Source organism: Meles meles, chromosome 8, assembly GCF_922984935.1.
Source record: "Meles meles chromosome 8, mMelMel3.1 paternal haplotype, whole genome shotgun sequence".
Taxonomy (NCBI): domain Eukaryota; kingdom Metazoa; phylum Chordata; class Mammalia; order Carnivora; family Mustelidae; genus Meles; species Meles meles.
The window spans coordinates 10,096,158-10,119,689 of NC_060073.1; the positions used below are offsets into that span (position 1 = coordinate 10,096,158).

The 23,532-nt window shown below is 46.3% G+C and overlaps 1 protein-coding gene across 2 annotated transcripts; it reads right to left on the minus strand.

Moving 5' to 3' along the window:
- Positions 1-8,176: 8,176 nt before the first annotated feature.
- On the minus strand, positions 8,177-23,521 carry SDHAF2 (succinate dehydrogenase complex assembly factor 2). Of its 2 annotated transcripts, none has more exons than XM_046017911.1 (4): positions 23,394-23,521; positions 19,692-19,915; positions 19,498-19,607; positions 8,177-8,957 (listed from the first exon to the last, which is right to left on the minus strand). In XM_046017911.1, the coding sequence occupies exons 1-4, from the start codon at positions 23,427-23,429 to the stop codon at positions 8,827-8,829; spliced, it is 501 nt and encodes a 166-aa protein (XP_045873867.1). In that variant the 5' UTR covers positions 23,430-23,521; the 3' UTR covers positions 8,177-8,826. The 2 variants fall into 2 exon arrangements, with proteins under 2 accessions (XP_045873867.1, XP_045873868.1); XM_046017912.1 differs by having other exon boundaries at positions 23,283-23,421.
- Between the last annotated feature and the right edge of the window lie 11 nt (positions 23,522-23,532).

A 23,532-nucleotide genomic window follows, 5' to 3' on the forward strand; every position in this document is an offset into this window, starting at 1 on the left:
ATAGGAAGCCAATAGGACAGGAAGTCTTTTTAATAAATGATGTTGGAGGGGGGCCTGGGTGGCTCAGTGGGTTGAGCCACTGCCTTCAGCTCAGGTCATGATCTGAGGGTCCTGGGATCGAGCCCCACCTAGGGCTCTCTGCTCAGTGGGGAGCCTGCTTCTCCCTCTCCCTCTGCCTGCTTGTGTTCTGCCTAATAAATAAATAAAATGTTAGGAAGACATTTGAATAGCCAGTAAGCACATGAAAAAAAAAATTCAGCATCATTCGTCATCAGGGAACTGCAAATGAAAACGACAGGGAGGTGTCAGTTTCTACGCACAAGGATGGCTAAGTTTTGAAGGACTGACTGACATCAAATGCTGGCAAGCTTGTAGGGCAGCTAGATCTCTCGTACATTGCCCGTGAGAATATAAAAGGCTACATCTGCTTTGGACCACGAGCTGCCACTTGCTTTTCAACTGGACCTACACCGACGTATGACCTCGCAATTCTACCTCTAGATATTTACTGAGAAATAAGAACATTCGATCACAGAAAGAATTGTCTGGAACCCAGTACCAGAAGGAGCTCAGGTGCCCATCCATGGAATGAATACACAAATGGGGTAGAGTCGTTTGACATGATACATTCGACTCAACAATAAACAGGACCAAGTACCAATGTGGGCAGTGCCAAAACGTTATGCTGACTGACAGCAGACAGAACCAGAAGAGCACACACCACATGACTCCATCTTTATGAAATTCTAGAACAGACAAAGCTAATCTACGGTGAAAGAAAATGTCAGAGATATGGTTGCCTGGCGAGTGAGGAGGCGTGTTGTAGGGACTGACGAGGGTGGACCAGGAGAGAACTCTCTAGGGTGATGGTAATTCCTGTTTCCTGATAGGAGTCTGGTGTGGGCACCTGCCAGAAGGTAGCACATGTCCACTTAAGATTTGGGTATTTCATTATATGTTAACTTTGGAGCAAAAGAAAACAACTTTAAATAAGTATGTACATCTAATTAATGATATGTGTTCCAAAATATTTAGGGGAAGCATTCTGATATCTATAATTTTCTTTGAAATGAATAAAAAATAGATGGATTAATGACTAATGGATTAATTAATTTCCAACCCTCCAGAGACGGATGGAAAGATGGGCAGATACACAATGAATCAAGCAAGTAAAAAGTTAATGGGAATCTAAGTGATGGATAGGACATAGAGTTACTTGCTGTAAAGCTCTTTTGGATGTTGCTGTATATATGAAATTTTTTCTAATACGTTAGAAAAATTTCACATTTTATGTATTTGAAAAAAAAATTCTTTTAAAGTAGGCTCCCTGCCCAACATGGGGCTTGAAATCATGACCCTGAGAAGAGTCGCGTGCTCTACTGACTGAGTCGGTCAGGTGACAACAAAGTATTTGTTTTTATAGCTACCTTGTTCGTTTTGGCAAGTGATGCCATTGATACAGTTTTTCCCATTTATAGCTGTGATGTGAAGTTTCTTTTCAAAAATTAATTTGTTTAAATAAAGAAGGGACTTAACTTAAGGACAACAGTAAGGAAATATTAGTATAGATGGGGCACGGATATGGCAAAGCTCAGGAAGGCAAGGAGAGGACAGGGTGTCTGGGACAGGTGGGGTGTGGGGAAGTACACGCCAAGATCTGGGGAAACCTGGATTTCCCTCCTGTCTCGCTGCTTCCTGGCTGTGTAACTCCCCCCACCCCTTACGATATATTAAAGACTTATTTATTTATTTGACAGACAGAGATCACAAGTAGGCAGAGAGGCAGGCAGAGAGAGAGGAGGAAGCAAGGCTCCCCGCTGAGCAGAGAGCCCAATTCGGGGCTCGATCCCAGGACCCTGGGACCATGACCTGAGCCGAAGGCAGAGGCTTTAGCCCACTGAGCCACCCAGGCAACCCCCCCATGATATTCTTAATAACACTTTCTTTTCTCTAACTTACTTCATTGTAAGAATACAGGATATAGTACATATACAACACAAAATACGTGTGACCGACTGTTTATCTTACCGATAAGGCTTCGGGCAACAGTAGGCGGTCAGTAGTTAGGTTTTTGGTTGCGTCAAGAGTTGTATGCGGGTTTTCAGCCCCACGTTGTTCAAGGGTTGACTGAGCCGTGGGTCTGATCCAGCAAAATGTACTAGTCCGAATAGGATAGGCTACAATAGGTAACAAGGGAATGAATAAAGCACGAAATTTGAGCGCCACTGAAGCAGTTTGAGAGTTTAGGCGACCCCCTCCCTGGTATAGGCACCCCATCTAGAATATGGGTTGGATGTCTGTGGCAAGGTAGCAGCCACACTCGGGCATTTCTTTTCTGTGTGGTTTTTTTTTTTAAGACTTCATTTATTTGACAGACAGAGATCACAAGTAGGCAGAGAGGCAGGCAGAGAGAGAGAGAGGAAGGGAAGCAGGCTCCCTCCTGAGCAGAAAGCCTGACGCGGAGCTCGATCCCAGGACTCTGGGATCACGACCCGAGCCAAAGGCAGAGGCTTTAACCCACTGAGCCACCCAGGCGCCCCTCTTTTCTGTTTTTAAGATTGTATTTATTTAAGAGACACAGTGAGAGGGAACACAAGCAGGGGGATTGGGAGAGGGAGAAGCAGACCCCCCGTGGAACAGGGAGCAAGATGTGGGGCTCGACCCCAGGACCCTGGGGTGGTGACCTGAGCCAAAGGCAGATGCTTCACCGACTGAGCCCCGCAAGCGCCTAGTCGGGGTGTTTCTAAAGGCCAGGCCTGAAAGCTGCTCTCCTTACTTCTGCCCGGGCCCGACCTGCCGGTCCCAACCCTGCAGCCCAGGCCTTACAGAAGGCAGGCTGGGGCCGTGTCGTCTCCCTGCTTGGTCAGGAAGAAGTGGCAGTGGGCGGGTGGACACCGTAGTCTCCGCCGCAACCCCACCTTCTGTGCGCCAAACCAGCCAGTCTTTCTTCTCATGCATGGCACACTCACATTCTCTCTAAGGGACGCCACCCTAAGTCCTGTCCAGTCCCTGCACCTGGCTCGAAGCCTGGGGTCTCCAGCGACAATGGTGCACCAGCCTCTCCCCGTCCCATGCAGCTCATCCTGGGCCAGGGACCCACGACTGGAAAGACAGGCATACAGACGCGGGGGTGGGGCCCATCCAGTGCAGGGCGGGGACGGCGCTGCACGGAGGCTCCTTCACTCGCTGGTCCTGCTTTGCAGGAGATGGCGCTCACTGTTTGCATCGGCCCAGCTCTTCTGTCTGCGGCCCTCCTCCTCCACCATCTCTGAGATGGGCATGGCACCGCCTGTCCCCCCGGGGGGCTGCGGACTCCCGCTCCTGCTCATGCATGCTAAGTCCTTTCACAGCTGCAGACTGCGGCACCCGCAGCTCACGGTGCTGTCGGCAACACAACTGGCCACAGACCCCCTTGCTTCTAGTCGGTTCTGTGCCCCCCCAGTCATACTCACCCCAAGTCTTTTCCCAGACAGTTCTAGCACATAACCTGTCTTGCTGGCTCCCCTCCATCCCTCTCCTCTCCTCGATGGCTGTCTTGAGGGCACTTGGAATGATAAAAAGGAGATATGCCCTAGTCTGGTCCTGTCCTGAGGCACTTTATCCGAGGGAAAAGTTTCACTGGGGTTTTGTGGCCCTCTTTTTTTTTTTTTATCTCATCTTTTTCTACTTAGGGCATAGAAGATTTTTCAACCCTGGAAGGCCCTGGATCTCTGGTTTCTATTTCCCTTCATTACTACTTGAACACCACCTAATTCTTTCCTGAGCTCATCTCTTCCTCGTAACTCTCCTCCAAATGTAGACAGAAGTAGCCGACAGAGAGGACTAGCTTCTGGCTTTCCAACCTCTTCCACGTGGGTTGGCAGCTTGGAAGGCATGTGGGGTTCCTCTCAAGTTAGAGAACGCAATAGGTTTACCAAATTTTGTTAATGTGTGACCTAGTGAAGGCCATTACATTGCATCTTTAAAATTAAAGTCCTGGCATCTTTAACTGCCTTTTTCTACTTGAGTTGGGAGACACGTTATCTAGTGCAGTATCTACAAAAACTTCTCACGTCTGTGGGACCCTGATGAGAAGGTGGGAGCCAAGAAAAACAGGAGAGTGAGGGTCCCGCTCACAGGGGCCTGGCATCAGTCTCTGGCTCGGAGGAGCCAGCAGTGGGCTGTCAGCAAAAGCACGGGAGCCAGGGGTGTGCGAGAGGTTGGGCAACTCATCTCTGTACCCTGGAATGGGGTTTGCGTGGCCCTTGCGACCAGCCACGCCCAGCAAACAGAGCCAGCCTCCAGCTCGGAGGGAAAGGACGGATAGCGACGGGGGGATCCAGAAAGCTTCAAACCTCATCTCTGCTGCTGGAGGCAGGCCTAAAACCCTTGACACAGGGCAGTTTGAGCCCTGCCCTCTGACTGCCCCGCAAATCCAAAGTGCCTCTCAACTCCAAACCGTCATCGCAAGGTGGCACCGGTCCTGCTGGGAGGGCTCGGGGGGTTAAGGCTGGAGCTGCCGAGGCCACGCCGTCATGTGTGCAAGAGTCAGGGCCCAGGGGCCCGGCAGGGAACCAAGGGAGGGTCTCTGCGAAGTCCGCACAGCAGTCCTCCATGGACCACGACGAGATCCGGGAGAAGCCAGTCTCGGGGAAGGGCTGGCGATGGCGTTCCTGTTTGCAGGCGATGTAGGCAACGCCATCCGCCCAAGGCCTGCCTTCAGAAGCTTCCCCTCTGTGACTCTGAGCAAGTAGCTTTATCTCATCAGGCCTCACTTTTCTCACCTGTGGAAGAGGAATGACACCCCTACTTATCTCCTGTGACCATGGTGCGCCTTCAGCCGGAGTCCATGTGATGCTCCTAGCAGCGCTGGGCCCGCATCAGCAAAGAGCACGTTGCTAAGTCGACCTAGCAACAGTGTTGCCAAGGTGCCAGGTCCTGTGCGAGGCACCTTCCGTGTGCGACCTCATTTGGTCCTCACGCCCACACATGCGGGGAAGTTCCTTTTCTTTCCCTTTTACTAAAAAAGACACAGAGCGGTGGAGAGGTTCGGCTGACGCGCGCGCCCAGCTGATGAATGGGCCATCCCGGAGTCTTCCTTCGATCTCTCGAGCAGCTGCCCTTAACAGCCCCGCTCTACTTGCCCTCACCGTGGGTCCCAGCGCATCGCGGAAGGTGAACACGTCTCTCCATACGAACGAAAAGGCCTGAAATCCACTGGCAAACACAATGTACATCTTAATGCCACCGCTCGCTTTATAACCATGGGCTATGACGGGTCATTATGTACGCGCGCTCACGGCGCCCTTCTTAAAGAAAACATCCCTGGGGGGCTCAGTGGGTTAAGCCTCTGCCTTCAGCTCAGGTCATGACCCCAGATTACTGGGATGGAGCCCCGCATCAGGCTCTCTGCTCAGCAGGGAGCCTGCTTCCCTTCCTCTCTCTGCCTGCCTCTCTACTTGTAATCTCTGTCAAATAAATAAATAAATCTTGAAAAAGAAAAAGAAAAAGAAAAACATCCTCGTCCTTGGCGTGAGTATCTGGATTCAGGCAAGACCTGGGACCCAGCAAAAGACCGTGACTCTTCTCCCTGTGATTGTGGGTTACAAGGTGGTAGATTTCTTCTCTGCACGTCTTTCCCTCTCAAGCCTCTTATCTTGGATAGCTTCCACTTCTCCATAATCCACCTTAAAATGTCAGACTGCTGACAGACCCATGTTCCTTAAAGCTGCAAGAGCACCCCTTGCCTCAGGCCACCTGTCCCAAGGCCACTTTAGCTAATTGGGTAAGGTCTGGCACCCTTCCTCACTCCCAGAGGGCTCCCTGGGAAACCTGTATCCCGCAGATGGGCATCGTTCCCTTGACAGCTGCAGGATGGCAGGTCCACCCCCTCAGACACGGCCAGCTGGGCTAATGGGGGGCTGTCGGCTTAGAAGTCTCCCAGACCTGCTGGCCCCTTAAGGCTGCCTGACTTGCACACTGTGAACTCTTCCTCTTCCTCGAGCCACGGCAGCGTGGTGGATGGACTGACAGATAAACATGAGACTCTCAACTTTGCCAGTAGAATCTCTTTTCCTGGTGATGTTTAAAAATATGAACAAAGTTTGTGACTGTGCCCCCCTGGCTGGAGTGACGAGACAGACCAGCTAACCTCTAGATAAAGCCCAAAGCCAGAACGAGACACCTCTACCATGACCCTAACAGATCCCCTCCAAGGCACAGAGCTCGGGCAAAGGGGTGTGGCTGGTGCACTGGGAAGACTGGGAATGATTGAGACACGAGACTGGCAAGAGAACAGCCTTTGTGAGCCAGTGGGACGGGTCACGAGGCAGCCTGGGCGGCAGAACTCACTTCGGATGGGGCAGGGCAGGGCCCCGGCTCAGAATGAGGTCACCGAGCAGTGCAGTGTCAGACTGAGAGCGATGGAGCCGGCTCCTGTTCCCCACAGATCCTTGGGGGGCTGCTGGCCCTTGCTATATGTTTATTAATTTTTAAAAAATGCGCTGTGACCGGCCTAGTTTTAGTTAATGCCCAATAAAGGGAAAAACTGTTTACATAGCACCCCTGGGTCTGACGCCGAGCAAGAGCCCTCACTTTCTGAGGGGACACAAGCCAGCAGCCTGGGAGGAAAACAGTTCTTCGGAAGCATGCCAGTCCCAGGGGACAGTGACGACTGTTGAGCATTATGTTAGATGAGACCAAATCAGGATCAGGACACCTCGAACCCCCCTGGGGGGAAAGGCCCAGACTGCCCACTAGGCCGCTGGGGAGAGCTGCGGCAGCACCCGGGATGGGTGGGCAAGTCCTGCCCATTTGTGTGCACGTCTTACAGTCTAGTGCGCTCCACAAACTCTCCGCTGCTTAACGCCCTCTGCCCAGCGCCTCAAACGAGGCCCCAAGTGACCAGAGTCTGCAGGAAGCCCCCAGGCACGTCCTCTCCGAGGGCCCTGCTTCTGCCTCCCAGCTGTCACTCCCACATCTGCTTCTCGCCCCCAGGGCATTTGCTGTCTTCCCTGCCCGGTGAGACACCCCCGTGGTTCTCCCGCCTGCACAGGTGACATGCCAGGCAACTGGTACTAGGAGACCAGCCTCCAGCTGAGGCCTCGACCCAGCGTGGACACTGAAGAGCTACTGAGAGCCGAGTGTGCTGGGGGCCGTGTAGGAGCTTTGCGAGTTTTCTCTCTTCTCATCTGAAGCTCACAATCAGCTAAGAAAGGAGAGTCGTCACCCCCATTTTATGGAGGAGGACATGGGGGCTCAGGGCAATGCACTCAGCCAGCAGGCGGGCAGCAGAGCCAGGATCTGAACCTGAAACCAGCACCGACACTGCTCCTTCCTGCATGTGAGCTGCGCTGCGTAGCCACGGGCTTACTTTGGGAAGCATCTAGCAGCTTTCTGTCCCCTTCGTGACACACAGTTCGCTGTCTCAGAATGATCGTGTCTTTGCCCTAACATCGCAAAGCATGAATTCCTACTAAGTTTCCACCAGTAGAGAAGAGTGATCTAGTGGAACGTTCCTCCACTTGGGCGCAGAACTAAAGGAGACCGTCACTTTGTGATGAAACAGCGACTTGACCTTGGACAAACTGCTCTCTGAGCCCACTTTCTCATCTGCAAAATTAGCGTAACACCACTTGTCCGTAGGGGTGCTGTGAGGCTCTCGCGGGGTCCCCTGAGTAAAAGCTCTTCTCTTCTCTTCTCTCCTTAGCTGGGGACACTGAGGGGCAACGAGGACCAGGAGGAGGCTCTCCAGGAACCCCTCAGCTCCAGGATGCTGGAAGCAGGCATTGCCTCTCCGCATGCATCTCCTGTGATCACCAACCCCGTGCTTACCCCCCCCCCACCTTCTGAGGTCCCCACCTTGGATGGTCCCCACCCAGCCTGGGGGGCGATAGTGCTGACTGGGTTACAGTTCTGAGAGCAAATCCTTCCAGGGAGACCACTGCTAGACACACATTAGTCTCCCGGCCCCGGAGCTCAGCACTGCCAACCGATTCATTCTAAGATGTTATTGCTTATGTGTTGTCGATTGGTCGACTACAATCACCGGGAAGACTGTGGAAAGACAGAGAAAGCTTGCCATCGTGCCACACGGGAATCAATCCTGTGGCTGTCACCTTATGTAACTCTGGAGACAAGTGACTGTGGATTATATGAGGACAGACAGAATTAAAATAATCGTGTGAGGGCCGGGAACTGTGATTTCTCCTTCATAAAATATTCTTTAATATTTAATTATCTTTCAGTGTACAGAGTGAACGTTTGCGAGAAAATCTGATGAGGAGGATGTGGACTCGTCAGCAGCAAGCCCACACAGCCCTGCCTGCCGCCCTCGCTCTGCCCGCCGTGCCTCTGAAAGAGTCAGCTCAGGGGGCTTGGGTCTGCTGCCCCAGGAGGAAGGACCCTACTGGGAGCGGGGGAAGGGGGAAAGCAGATTTCACTTGAACAGAGCCCTGGGCTGCTCGGGGAAGCTACTACCCAGCCCCCGCAGCTGGCTGTCTCTTTGCAGGGCACACACTTCTGGTGGAAGCTCCGGGTGAGCACAATTGCATCCCGACACTGCCCTCCTGTGGCAGAGGCCCGACTCGGGAGACCCGAGCCAGAGAAATAGGCCAGAGTGCCGGCAAGACCAGCAACTGCTTTTAGGCTTAACACTAAACCAACAAAGTGTGAGAATGAGTCACACCCCGTATTTACATGTCCTGAGAGATGGGTCCATCATTTGAAGCAAAACAAACGGTCCCGGAGGGCTGAGTGTCTCAGGAGAAGCAGGAAGTCACGGCCGGAGTCTATCCTAAGTTAGGGGCCACAGACTGAGGCCCCAGGCAGGCGGCGGTGGTGCAAAGCTCAATGTGGCTTTTCAAAGAGGTATTCCAGATCTGGGGCGCGCAGTCTCTGCTCTTTGTTCTTATTTTTAGCAAAGTCTCTCAGCAGTGCCATGACTTCGTTTTCAAATATTTCTGGGGCTGGTTTTGCTTCTGCAAGAGAAGAATGGGCAGAAAGAAGGATGTCGGTTAATCCTCAGGCATAAGGACCCTGACACTTGAAACTCTGGCCTTTGCAAAGAACCAGGAGATACACAGACTGTCTCCAGTCTTCCTCTAAATGCACACAGAGGCATGGAGTGGGAGCAGGCGACCCACGGCTGCCCGCTTGGGTAAACAGCTCTATTGGAACAGCTGCTCCCATCTGTTTACATACTGTCCACGGCCGCTTCTGCACGAGGATGGCAGAGCTGAGTAGCTGCAACAGAGACCATATGGCCACAAGACTGAACTATTTACCGTCTGGCCTTTTATGAACACGTCGGCTGACCCCCAGGCCGGTCCATACTCAGCAGCACGATTTTGCTCTGCACTCGGTATTTCCGTGTTTTCTGGGTACTGTGTTTCCCCTTCCAGTATATACATTTCCCGAGGTGGAAGTCCTCGGTTGTACATGACAGACTAGGAGCTCTACTAACTTCAGCAAAAAGGAATTCATTAGAAGACTGCCAGAGGCGCACAAAATGGACATGGCCCCGGAGAACCAGATGCGGATGGAGAGGCCACAAGGGCATGGACAGCAAAGCCATGGGAGTGTTGTCTTGGGGTGTGCAAGGGGGCCCCGTATGCCTGCTTACCTCCCACCACTCCCTCCACCTGGAGATACTCGCTTAAGATTACGGTTACATGCAAAGCCTCCCAACCGGGGAAGCTTAGGGAATGTGCTCGAGAATGACCCTCCTACCAAGACTACAGTGTTGGAAGAGAGAATTCCTCAAAGCTTGATTCCCCCTCACTCAGCACAGAGCCCAGCATCTAGTGGGCTTGGAGTCGGGTTTGGTTTTGTTTTTGTGATCACTGAAGGCCAGGAGGTTGAGGCATCCCCCCCGGGACAGTGCAAGTTGGAAAGAACACTGGGATCATCCTCACAAGAAAAGCCAGAAAAACTACAAATAGCATGACTTTCTGTGAAGTCATCCGAGAACAGAGGTCACGGGGCAACCAAGTAGAATAAAATCTAAGGGAAGAGAAGCGCCCCCCCACCCAAGGAGAAAGTGCATTTGAGCACCTGCCTGCTTCAGACAGGGCCCAGGAAGAACAGACACTGGATACCATCCGGACAGGTTAGAAGAGTTCGGCTAAAATGTTTAACCAACTGCTACAAGCCAAGTGGGGGCTAGCGACAGACACCGGGGGGCTGCACGCCCTGCAGGCTGTTCTCAGTAAACCTCCAGAGTGCGCTCCTGACCAAGACTGGTTCAGAGCAAGAGGTGGGAGAAAGCCTCCCTCACCACTGCAAGCCAGGAGCAGCGGAGTGGCCAACATCGCAAAAAAAAGCATAAAGCCCAGCCCAGCCCTTCTCCTCTACGAAATAAAAGCCTTAAGAGACTGGGAGTAGGTCTGCAAATCCTACCTCCTACTTGTTCAAGGACCCATTTGGGATGGTGAAAAGAGAAAAGGAAAAAAAGAAAAATCTCATCCTGTGGGACAGGAAGGGCCACAGGGACTGAAGGTGAACCAGGACAACGGAGAATGCCCTCCCAGCCTTCCTTCCCCCAAGTGGGAAGCAACAGGAATCTACTGTTGGGCAAAGGCAAGAGCAGCGAGAGATTCCCTTTGAGGCACAGAAACAGGAGGAAGGCTGAAAGCTAAGGGGAGAACAGGAACACTGAGAAATACCTTCCAGAAACTCAGCCCCTAGTCTACGCAGACGGGAGCAAGAGGCTGGTGGTGCAGTGAAGGGAAGGAGAGCAGTAACGGAATCTAGGTGAGCTTAACTCCTAACTAGACTGACTCGATCCCATCCGAACAACTTACGGAAGCATGCCCATTGCTAGGCATAAATACCTTCACTCTTTACTGTCCTACCTGTAACGCCCAAGATCAATTAAAGATTATGAGATACGCATGCACACAAAAGAAGAAAAACACAACACGCTGTGAAGAGACAAAGCGATCAACACAAAAAGCCTTGGGGATGACCCAGATGTCAGAACTGTTATGGAATTTAAAGTAACTAATATGTTCGGGTGTCTGGGTGGCTCAGTCATTTCAAAGCATTTACCTCAGCTCAGGTCATGATCCTGGAGTCCTGGGATCCAGCCCCGCACCCGGCTCTCTGCTCAGTGAGGAGTCTCCTTCTCCCTCTGCCCTTCCCCCTGCTCACGTGCCTCCTCTCTCTCTGATAAATAAAATATTTAAAAAGTAACTAAAATATTAAAGGCTCTACCAGAAAAAGTAGACAAAATGTAGGAACAAATGGGCAGCTTGACTACAGAACTGGAAACATAAAAGCCAAATGTAAATGTTAGACTAAAAACACAGTAGCAAATAAGCAGATTGACCTCAACAAGCTCATGGAGAGACTCAACACTGCAGCTCAGGAAAGAACTGGCTTACTAGAAGACAGATCAGTCTCACTGGCTACAAATTCCCCAAACTGATACAGAAAAAGAAAAGACTTAAAGACACAGAACAGAATCTAGAAGCTGGAGGGTACAAGTAAACAGTGCATGGGAGCCTACACGCCCGGAGAACCCAAGCAGGAAAAATACCAAGAACAAACATCAAACACACCATATTCAACACCTAAAAACCAAAGATGAAAAGGTGTAAACATTTAGGAAGAAAAGAGACATTACATGCACGGGAATAAAGAGACACAGAGTTCTTGTCAGAACCTACACACACCAGGAAACAGCTCACGGTAATGCTACAGGAATTGGAAGGTACAGTACAATGAAGGTAACCGAAACAGCAAACCTGAACCCAGCACCGCTCCTGACCAGACGGCCTCAACCCCGCACACTAACAGCCAAACAAACAGGCCCCTGTGACACGCTGCAAGAAAATCCTGTGAACCTGTAATTCCACACCCAGTGAAAACATCTTTCAAAAATGACAAAAACAGAGATAGTTCATAAGAGCAGACCTGCACTACAAGAAATATTAAAGGAAGTTCTTCAGGCAGAAGGAACAGGATACCAGACAGAAACATCGATCTATACAAAGAAATGAAGATCTCCAGTGATGACTAAAATAAAGGTTAATATAAAATATATTTGATAGTTATTTATTGTTGTACACATATAAGATATACTATAAAAATTATAATTTATAAACTATATATATATAACATATTCTCTACCTTATTTTAAACTGCTCTAAAGATAATTGTCTAGGGTGTCTGGGTGGCTCAGTCAGGTAAGCGTCTGCCTTCGGCTCAGGTCATGGTCTCAGGGTCCTGGGATCGAGCCCCGCATCGGGCTCTCTGCTCCGCGGGGAACCTGCTTCCCCCCTCTCTCTGCCAGCTGCTCTGCCACTTGTACACTCTCTCTCTGTCAAACAAATAAATAAAATCTTAAAAAAAAAAAGACAATTGTCTCAAGTGAAACAAGAGAAAGAGTATAGGCCTACAACAAAAGTGAAAGTAAAAAGTGTGACAACAAGATGGGAGGGAAGAATTGGGAGTATGTTATTGTAAAGTTCTGATATCGTATGTGATACAGTAAATAGAACTTGAAGAGAGACTAATCCATTACAGATGTATATGGTAAAGCCTAGGGCAATCACTACAAAAGTGAAACAGGAAGTATAAACAATAAACCAACAATGGAGGTCAGATGAAATTTAAAATACTCAATCAAAAAAAATGGAAATAGAGGGGAAAGGAAAGAAGAACAGATGGAAGAAACAGGAAACAAACAAGAAACAGGAAACAGGGGCGCCTGGGTGGCTCAGTGGATTAAGCCGCTGCCTTCGGCTCGGGTCATGATCTCAGGGTCCTGGAATCGAGCCCCGCATCGGGCTCTCTGCTCCTCAGGGAGCCTGCTTCCTCCTCTCTCTCTGCCTGCCTCTCTGCCTACTTGTGATCTCTCTCTCTGTCAAATAAATAAAATCTTTAAAAAAAAAAAAAAAAGAAACAGGAAACAAAAGCACTCCAGATTTTAATTCAACCACACTGTTCAATTAATAAATGCAACTGGCCAAACATATCAATGGAAAGGTAGAGACTCTAAGACTGAATAAAAGAGAGACTATGTGTGCTATCTAGAAGAAGCTTGATCTGAGCATAAAGACAAAGATAGGTCAAAAGCAAAGGAATAGTGTGGGAGGCAGACTTCAAGCTGGCCCTCGGTATTTCCCACTCCCCTTGCATACAAGTCCTACGTAACCCTCAGGACTGTGAACACGACGATGCTCACCATGATTAGGTTATACGGCACAGCTGACCTCAACACAGGGAAATTATCCAGGTGGTTCTGACCTCTTTATTTTATTTGTTTTTTACAGGGGGACAGGGAGAGAGAGAGGCTTAAGCAGGCTCCACACCCAGCACGGAGCTCGATCGCACAACCCTGAGATCATGACCTGAGCTGAAATCAAGAGTCAGATGCTTAACTGACGGAGCCACCCAGGCGCCCCACATGTGCTCTTTCAAAGCACTGTTCTCCAGCTCGTGGCAGAAGGAAGTCAGAAAGATCTGAAGTGTTCAGAGGGATTCCACGTGAGGGAGAATCTCAGTTGCTGAGACGGAAGGAAGCCTGCAGCAAGGACCTGCAAGTGGCTTCCCGGAGCTGAAAGAGGTCAGCAGGGAGCAAGACAATTGGGACCTCAAGTCTCTAACCCTAAGGTCATGAATTCTAAGAACCTGAATGAGCTTCCAGACAGGAATGCAGAACAGCTGACACCAATTTCAGACTGAGTTCTAGGCCTATAGAATTTCTCACTTAAAGAACTATGACTATATGTGTAAATATGTATGAACCATGTTGTCTAAAATCACTGTTACTCGTAGTTCTTTTAGATTTTATTTATTTGACAAAGAAAGAGAGAGAGAGAACACAAGAAGGGGGAGTGGGAGAGGGAGCCTGATGTGCGACTCGATCCCAGGACCCTGGGATCATGACCTGAGCCGAAGGGAGATGCTTAAGGACTGAGCCACCCAGGTGCCCGTTTCCTGTAATTTACTATGTAGCATAGAAAACTAACACAGATGGGAAAAATACATACCATGCAAACACTAATTGAAAGAAAGCTGGAATGCCTAAATTATTATCAGACACTTCAGAACAAAGAATATTATCAGCAGTAAAGAAAGACATTACATACAATGGTAAAGGAGTCAATTCATCAAGAAGATAGAACCACCCTAAGTATGTTTTCACAAAACAGAGCTTCAAAATATATGAAGGAAAAACAGAGAACTGAAAGGAGTAATAGACAAATCCGCAAGATAACTAGAGATTTCAGCACTTTTCTCTTATTAATCAACAAAGTATAGAGGAAACCCGTCAGAACATCGAGAACAGGAAGAATGGCATCAACCAAGCTGCCCGAGTTGACATGACAGCACACTTCATCCACAGGTGCAGAAGACATGTTATGTTCAAAGAAGTGTACATGAGACATTTATCAAGTGTCACAGTCATAGTTCAGGCCATAAAACAAATTTCAAGAAACTTAAAATAACTGAAACTACACAACCTAAGTTCTGGGGTCCTAATGGAATCAGTAGGTTTCATTCATTTTGAATGAAACTTCCAGGGGCACCTGGGTGGCCCAGCTGTTTGAGTTCCAGGGTCCTGGAATCAAGCCCTGAGTCGGGCTCTCTGCTCAGCAGGGAATCTGCTTCTCCCTCTCCCTCTGCTGCTCCCCTTGTTTGTGTTCCCTCACTGCCAAATAAATAAATAATAAAAAAAAAAAAGAAAGAAAGAAAGAAAGAAAGAAAGAAAGAAAGAAAAGAAACTTCTAAACAACTCATGGGTCAAAGAAGAAGTCAGAAGGGAAATTAGGAATTGAATGAATGAGAAAAACCCACCCAAATTCGCAACATGACACTAAAGCAGTGCTTAGAGGGAAATTCATAGCATTAAATGCTTACAGTGGAAAAGGAGGTCTTGAATCAATGAGCTCAACTTTCACCTTACAAAACTAAAAAATAAAATAAAAAAATAAAAAAAAGAAGCCCAACACAAGGAGGAAAAAAGGAAATAAAGAGCAGACATCAATGAAATTAGAAAAAGAAAAATAGAGCAAAAACAATGTAACCAAAAGCTGGTTCTCTGAAAAAATAAATATAATCAATAAACTTTTAGCTACACTGACCAAGAAAAAAAGAAAAAAAAAACCCAAAAATCACCAATATTAGAAATAAAGGAGGGACCTTACTACAGCTCTTCAGATATTTAAAGAAAAAGGGAATACGACCATAACTTTATATCCATAGAATTAACGGCTTATGTGATGTGGCCAAACTTATTAAAGACACACTAATAAACAGACCTCATCTAAGTAAGAAGAAACAGAGAACTTGAATTGTTCCATAGCTATTAAAAAAAAAAATTAGACTTTACAGTTAAAACCTTCCAAAAGAGAAAACCTCAGATCCTAGCAAATTCTATCAAGTATTTAAATAATACCAACTCTATATACCTTCCCAGAAAATGGAAGAGAAGAACACTTCATAACTCATTTTATGAAGCCAGCATTACCCTGATCAAAACCAGATAAACTTACAAGAAAACTAAACACCAGTACCCCATGAAGACAGATACAAAGATCTCCAAAATACTGGCAAATGAAATCAATCAAGCAAAAGACCAGGTGACGTTTACCACGAGAAGGCAAGGTTGGTTTAATATCTGAAAATCAATCAATCAAAAATTCATCATTATCAATAAACGAAGGGGGAAAAAAGCATATGACCAAACAAATTATAATGTCTACAGAAATGCCTAGAAAGCACCTGACAAAATTCAACATCTATTTATTTTATTTTTTTTTAAATATTTTATTTATTTATTTGACAGAGAGAGATCACAAGTAGATAGAGAGGCAGGCAGAGAGAGAGAGAGGGAAGCAGGCTCCCTGTTGAGCAGAGAGCCCGATGCGGGACTTGATCCCAGGACCCCGAGATCATGACCTGAGCCGAAGGCAGCGGCTTAACCCACTGAGCCACCCAGGCGCCCTCAACATCTATTTATGAAAAAATGCTATATACAAATGGAAGGAAATTTTTCAATCTGATAAAAGGCATTTATGACTAACCTACAGGTAAGAATATATTAATAATGAAAGAGTGAATACCTTCCCCCTAACACTAGGAACAGGCCAAGGGTGCTGCTCTCACTGCTACTATCCAGCATTATACTGGAGATCCTGGACACTGCAATAAAGCAGATTAAAGATACAATGAGCATACAGACTGGAAAAGAAGAAAATCTTCCCTGTTCACAGATGACACAGCTGTCTACACAGAAAATCCCAAAGAATCTACAAAACAGCTTCTAGATCTGAGTGAGTATACAGAATACAAAAATAAATTGTATTTATACATTCTACCAACAATGGGAAATTGAAAATTTCTCTTAAAGGACCATTTATAATTGCATAATAGTATATGAAATACCTAAGTACAAACCCAGCAAAATATCTCCAAAATACGCTTAAACTACAAACACAGATTGTAGCAGTTAGGTTTCTAGGATGGCCCCCAATGACCTACACCTCTGTCGTGCTCTTGCGTGATTCTCACACCTACTCCCTGCCCTGGGCTGGACCTAACGACTTGATTCCAACCAACAGAACACAGCAAGGAAAGGACAACACAATGTCACTTCTGTGACTAGGTTACAAAACACTGAGACTTCCTTCCTGCTAGGAGACTCCTCTCTTGCCTTCTCCACTTGCATGTTTTGAAGAAGCAAGCTTCCAAGCAGGAGAGGCCCTTGTGACAAGGAACAATAGGCAGCCTCTAGGCAACAGCCAGCAAAGAACTTGGGCCTGCAGGTGGGGAACCTGTGAGGAACTTAACTGTGCCGACACCAGAGAGAACTTAAAGCAGATCCTCCCCTGGCTGAGCTTCCAGAAGAAACCCCAGACCCTACGCTGACACCTTGATTGAAACTTTGTGACAGAGGAGAGCACCCAACTAAGCCATGACTGGATTCTAGATCCACAGAAAGGCTAAGATAATAAGGGTGGGTTTGTTTAAAGCCAGTAAGTTTTGGGGTAATTTGTTATACAACAATGCATAATATGCTAATTAAAGAAGTCAAAGACCTGAGAGCGCCTGGATGGCTCAGTCCGTTAAGCATCTGCCTTCCGCTCAGGTCATGATCCCAGGGTCCTGGTATCGAGCCCTGCACTGGGCTCCCTGCTCAGCAGGAAGTCTCCTTCTCTCTTTCCCTCCGTCCCTCTTTCCAGCTCGTGTGCTCACTCTCTATCTCAGAAAAATAAAATTTTAAGATGTTAAATAAATGTAAAAAAGAGAGTCAAAAATCTAAATAAATGGACATACAGCATGTGACAGATTAGACAATTCTCAATGCTAGAAAAATTTGATCTGTTGTTCTAACACAACTCCAATCAAAATCAGAGTAGCTTTTTGTTTTTCTGGTGTTTGTTGGTTTTTTTTTTCTTTTTTTTTTTGGAGAAACAACAGGAGATTCTAAAACTATAAAATTCCAAGAAGAAAAACAGAAAATCTTTGTGACTTTGGATAAAACAGATTCTTAGACACAGTATCAAAAGCACAATCCACTAACATACCAAAGAAAACACTGTACTTTACCAAAATTAAAAACTGCTCTGTGAAAGACAATGTTAAGAAAACGCAAAGACAAACCATAAGCAAGGAAAAAGAAATTTCCAAGACACGTACCTGATAAAGAATTTCAATCTGACACAAGGAACACTCAAACCTCAATCAGAAAATGAACCAACCCAATTCAAGGCAAAAATGAAGGTGGGTTAAGACCTGAAGAGACATATAGGAACGGCAAAGCAGCACTTGAAAAAGATCCTCGATATCCTTAATCATCAGCGCCATGCAATTCACTACAGTGAAATATCACTGCCTATTTCTTAAGATGGCTAAAAACAAAACAAATAAAATCCTGATATTACCAAGTGCTGGTAAGGACAGGGAACTTCACATCTAGTCCCTGACAACGGCGAATTTGTCTTCTGCCCCTATAGTTTTGCCCTTTCCCAGGACATCATAAAAATGGCATCATATAGTACATATGGCCAGACTTTGAGTCTGGCCTCTTTCACTTAACAGAGGAGTCAGCAAACTATGGCCTGCTGCCTGTTTTTGTATGGCCTGTGCGCTAAGAATGACTTTTAAATGGTTCAGGAAAAAAGTCAAAAGGGTATTTTGTGACACATGAAAACTCTATGAAATTTAAAGTTCAATGTCTGTCAATAAAATGTTATTGCAACACTGTAGCAATGGCAGCCCGTGGGCTCCAATGGCAGGAGTGGAAGACTCAAGACAAGGACCATATGGTCTGCACAGCCCAAATATTTACTCCCTGTTCCATTATAGAAAAACTTTGTCTTAACTCTTACCATATGACTCAGTGACCCTTCTCTGGGTTTTTACCCAAGAAAAACTGCAACCTACACCCACAAAAAGCTATATGCAAACGTTTATAGTGGCTTTACTCATAATTGCCTAAAACTGGAAACACCCTGATGTCCCTCCACTGGTCAACGGATTAACAAACCGTGGGGCACATTCATATGATGGAATTTTACTCAATACCACTAAGGGAGCGCAGGGTAAATATTTACACTTTGTGGGCCTCCCAATGTCTATATAAGTCTCAAGACTGTATTATCACACTTTATGCTCAGAACCTACAGAATGGTTTCTGTTTTATGACTCAAATCTGGGCTGTAAACTTAAAACCAGAAGAGCCGGAGTGTGAAGAAATGGAGGAGATGTCCGCTAATATCCATTCTCTCATTTTTTCCTTGATAACAGAACCCCCACTGTAACTGGATGCATGAAACAGACTATATCATTTTTTCATCCTGACTAGAAATCATCATGTGACTGAACTGTGACCAATGGAAAACTAGGGGGAGTGTGGGGTATAATCTTCTGAGGACTCATAAAAAATAAGGCATGAGCTTCTACATACTTTCTCCTGGCTGGAACATAAGCCGTGACAGACAGAGCTGCAGCAAACACCTTCAACCATGAGGTAGACAGCACATGACAGCCATCTGGGGGATTTGGATCGCATGACTTCTGAATGGAATGCCTACCTCTGGACTGCTGTTATGAGAGAGAAATACAGTCCTGATTTATTTAAGCTATTATTGGTTTGTTTGTTTTTTCTGACAGCCAAAGCTAATCCTAACTATAAACAGTGAGAACCGTTCTTCCCAAAGGTAGTGCTGTTTTTAGACTATCAAGGAACACTTGCTACGTAGCCTTTAGAGCTGTTGGGTTCCACACCATTCCCCATTCCCAGCCTGGTTTTTCTGTAACTCTGCCTTTCCACACCATTCCACTAAACTCCCTTTTTGCTTATGTCAGACGGGTTTCTGTTGCTTGCAAACAAAGAACTTTAATAAAACCATTTTGCACACTTTGAAAAATTTGGAGAGTGCTGGGGTTGAGTGTTGACTGCATGAACAAAAGAAAAAAATTGCCGAGGACACAAAATTCCAGACTCAAATCAGCGTGAATCATCCTACTTTTCATATCATGCTGCTTGCTGATCATGCCCAGTACCTGTGGCCCAGTAGTAAATATCCCAGTCATTACTGGGCTCATTAATCAGACGATCATAGAGGTTCAGCTGTTTCTCAGTCATGTGGTGCAGATATTCTTTAGCAAAGAGGCTAAAACGAGAAAGAGAGAAAACAGAGATGAAAAAGCCATCTCCAGTAAAAAAGAAAGTGACACCAAGTCTCGTATTTCCCTACCTAAGCAGAATACAGTTTTCCAACATTCCCCTCTTTCTGCTCTCATAGAGCAGCCGGGCTCTTTTGGTTTCTATGGACTCATCAGTTCGCTCCTGCCACGGAGGCAAAGGGATTTCAATCATGTCTTTTTGGGAATCTGTTGGGCTGTCACCTCTGTAGCAACGGCTGAATGATGGTGTGCTGAGCAAAGGAGACACTAGATGGCGCCTTGACAGAGCAAGCATCTGAAATAAACCACAAACACCTTTATAAGGACTAACATCACTGGCATTCACTCAACACTTACTAGGTGCTAAATGCATTCAATCTCATTTAGTTCTTATGAAATTATGTTGATACTGTCCCCACTTTATTACACAGGAAGCTGAGTCTCAGGAGGTTAAATAACTTACCAAGGTCATCCAGACAGTAAATGCAGTTATGACTAGAACCCAGCCCTAACTGCAAACGTATTCTTAACTTAATACCCTTCCAGAAATCTCCAGCAGAAATATTTTCTCCTTCTTTATATTCCCTTAAGATTCTTTTTTTTTTTTTTTAAGATTTTATTTATTTATTTGACAGACAAAGATCACAAGTAGGCAGAGAGGCAGGCAGAGAGAGAGGAGGAAGCAAGCTCCCTGCCAAGCAGAGAGCCCGATGTGGGGCTCGATCCCAGGACCCTGGGACCATGACCTGAGCTGAAGGCAGAGGCTTTAACCCACTGAGCCACCCAGGCGCCCTTCCTTAAGATTCTCATGGAATGGTATATATTAGTCACTTGCAGATTAGTGTTGCAATCTGAGCATACGATGATGGCATGGTTCCTAATCCTCCACAGGCTCCCAGTTTAGAGAAGGGCAAAACCTATCAAAATGCAATGAGAAGGTAGTGACACCAGCAAGATGACTGAACAGGAAGCCCCACACTCTCCTTTTCTCACAGAGACACCCACTCAACAATACATGGACCAACTCCCTTTATGAGAAATCCAGAAACCAGGTAAGAGATTCCTGAAAAAAAGAAGCCAGCAAATCCTTCCAACTGGGAATTCACATGCATAAGCCTAAAGACCTATCCATGCAAGAAGTCTGACAGGCTCCTGGACTCTCTAGCCAAGCTGACTGGTGAAGGTCTTTCCTTCTACAAAGCCAGTCCACAAAGACCAGGAGAGGTAACTTTTTTCAAAAGTGTGGATCTGACAGAGTTGCAAGAGACATGAAGAAACAGGAATACATGGCCCAGTCAAGGGAACAAAATAAATCTCTAGAAGCCGACCCTAAAAAAACAGAGGCATATGAATTACCTGACAAAGAGCTCAAAACAACGGTCATCAAAATGTTCAATGAGCTCGGGGCGGGCGGGGGGAGCATGAACAGAATATCAACAGGAAGAAATATTAAAAAGAACTAAAGAAATTTTGGAACCGAAGAATAGAATAACCAAATGAAAAAAATTCACTATGGGGGTTAACCGGTAGACTTGATCAAGCAGAAGAAATAATCAGTGAACTCAAAGACAGGTCATTTGAAATTACCCAATCAGAGGAAGAAAAAGAAGAATGGAAAAGACTGAAATGCACGCAAGGGACATATGACATCATCAAGCAAACCAATATAAATATTATGGGTAAAGATAAATATGTGACAAATATAGGATATTATAATAGTGGTACTTAAATCACTTTTAATTCTGGTATAAAAGTTGAAATAGAAAAACATAAGCTAATGGATATACAACACAAAAATATGTAATTGTGGGGGTGCCTGGATGGTGCCATTGGGTAAGCAACCAACTCTTGATTTCTGCTTCAGTCTTGATCTCAGGGTCCTGAATTCCAGCCCTGTGTTGGGGCTCTGCACTCAGTGCAGTCTGCTTGGGACCCTCTCCCTCTGCCCCTTCCTCCCCACACCCCCCCCCCCCACCTCTGGACATATGTGCATTCTCTCGCAAATAAATAAATCTTTGAAAAATATATATGTAGAGGCTCCTGGGTGGCTCAGTGGGTTAAGCCTCTGCCTTCCGCTCAGGTCATGCTCTCAGGGTCCTGAGATTGAGTCCCACATCCGGCTTTCTGCTCGGCGGGGAGCCTGCTCCCCGCCCCCCCCCCCCCCCCCGCTTGCCTCTCTGCCTACTTGTACACTCTCCCTCTGTCAAATAAATAAAATCTTAAAAAAAATACATATATAAGTGTGACATCAATAATGTAAACAGGGAGAAGTAAAAGGGTAGGTTTTTGGTATGTAATTGAAGTTACATTATTATCAGCTTAAAATAGATTATGTTTTATGTAAGCCCCATGGTAACCAAGAAGAAAACATTCATAGAAGATACATAATAGAAAATGAGAAAGGGGTTAAAGGTTGTCTTCATGGGGGGGGGGGACAATGAAACACAAAGGATAACAAGAAGAGAGGAAAAAAGGGACACAAAAGCTATATGACGGATAGAAAACGATGAACAAAATGGTAATAAATTCTCCATCAGTAATTATTTCACACACGAAATAAACTCCAACCAAAACACTACAGTGGCTAAATGGATTAAAAAATAGGATCCAACTATATGCTGTTACTACAGACTCCTTTTAGATGGAAGAATACACAGGTTGGAAGCAAAAGGATGAAAAAGATATCCCATACAAATGGTAACCAAGGAGCAAAGATGGCCCTCCTTATGTCAATCAAAACAGGCTTTAAGTCAAAAACTACCAGGAGAGATATGGGACATTATTATATAATAAGAGTAAGGGTAACAGAGTAAATGCACCAGGAATACAAATCAATTATAAATATATATGCAATCAACATCAGAGCACCCAAACATATGAAGCAAACTGACAGAACTGAAAGGGGAGATAAACAGCAATACAATAAAAAAAAAAAGATTTCAATATTCCACATTCAGTAATGGATAGAGCATCTAGACAGAATATCAATAAAGAGAAGACCTGAATAACAATATAGACTAAATGGACCAAAACGGACATGTACAGAACATTTCACCCAACAGCTGCAGAATACATTATTTTCAAGCACCCTTGAATGGGAATACTCTCCAAGATAGATCACCTTAGGCTGCAAAACAAGCCTTACCAAATTAAGAAAGATTAAAATGATACAAATGATCACACTGACATGAAACTAGAGATCAACAACAGAAGGAAAACTGGAAAATTCAAATATGTGAAAATTAAACAACACACTCCAGCTCATGAATAACCCATAGTTCAAATGGGTCAAAGAAGAAATCGAAAGGGGAACTCGAAAAGGGGAACTCGTACTCGAAAATGTCGAAACAAACGAAAACGCAACACCACAAACATTATGAGAAGCAGCCAAAAAGTAGTACGAGAGGTTACAGTGTGAAAAGCCTACAATACAAAAAAATTATCTTAACATGTGAAATATCTCTAACAGGTATTAAACAAAAGAGCAGGCTGAAGAACACTGAGAAGCGGCGCACCGAGGCGGCGCAGCCAGCTTCACCTGGGGAACAGGTGAAATCTGAACTGGGTCTCGCATGAGACAGGCACACAGTGAGCTAAGAAAAGGGTGGATGTGACCTTAATCTCCTGTTGCAAGGAGGATCTCTCCTTGGTTCTGCCCTTACCCTGGGCTATCAGGCAGCTGGATGCTCCTCGCAGTCTTCATGACTGCGCTGGTGGACGAGACTCAGTCCCCACAACAGCACCCGGGACCCTAAAATCTCTACGCTCCTTACCCGTGGCAGAACCTGGAACGTGGAGGCCACCGCCATCCTTCCCGACCCACACCGGAAGCCTACGGTCAGGTCACTTTCGGGAACTTCCGGACGCCTGAAGTGCGGACTTCGGCGCTGAACGGCCTGAGCCTGAAGATGC

What these genes read in the sequence shown, in the direction of transcription:
- SDHAF2 (XM_046017911.1), bottom strand. Translation starts at nt 23,429, where the DNA reads ATGGCGGTGGCCTCCACGTTCCAGGTTCTGCCACGG. An exon ending in CGTTCCAGGTTCTGCCACGG is followed by an intron (nt 19,916 to 23,393) that starts GTAAGGAGCGTA and finishes GGTTTATTTCAG; the next exon opens with ATGCTTGCTCTGTCAAGGCG. An exon ending in TATTTACTACTGGGCCACAG is followed by an intron (nt 8,958 to 19,497) that starts GTACTGGGCATG and finishes CTTCTCTTGCAG; the next exon opens with AAGCAAAACCAGCCCCAGAA.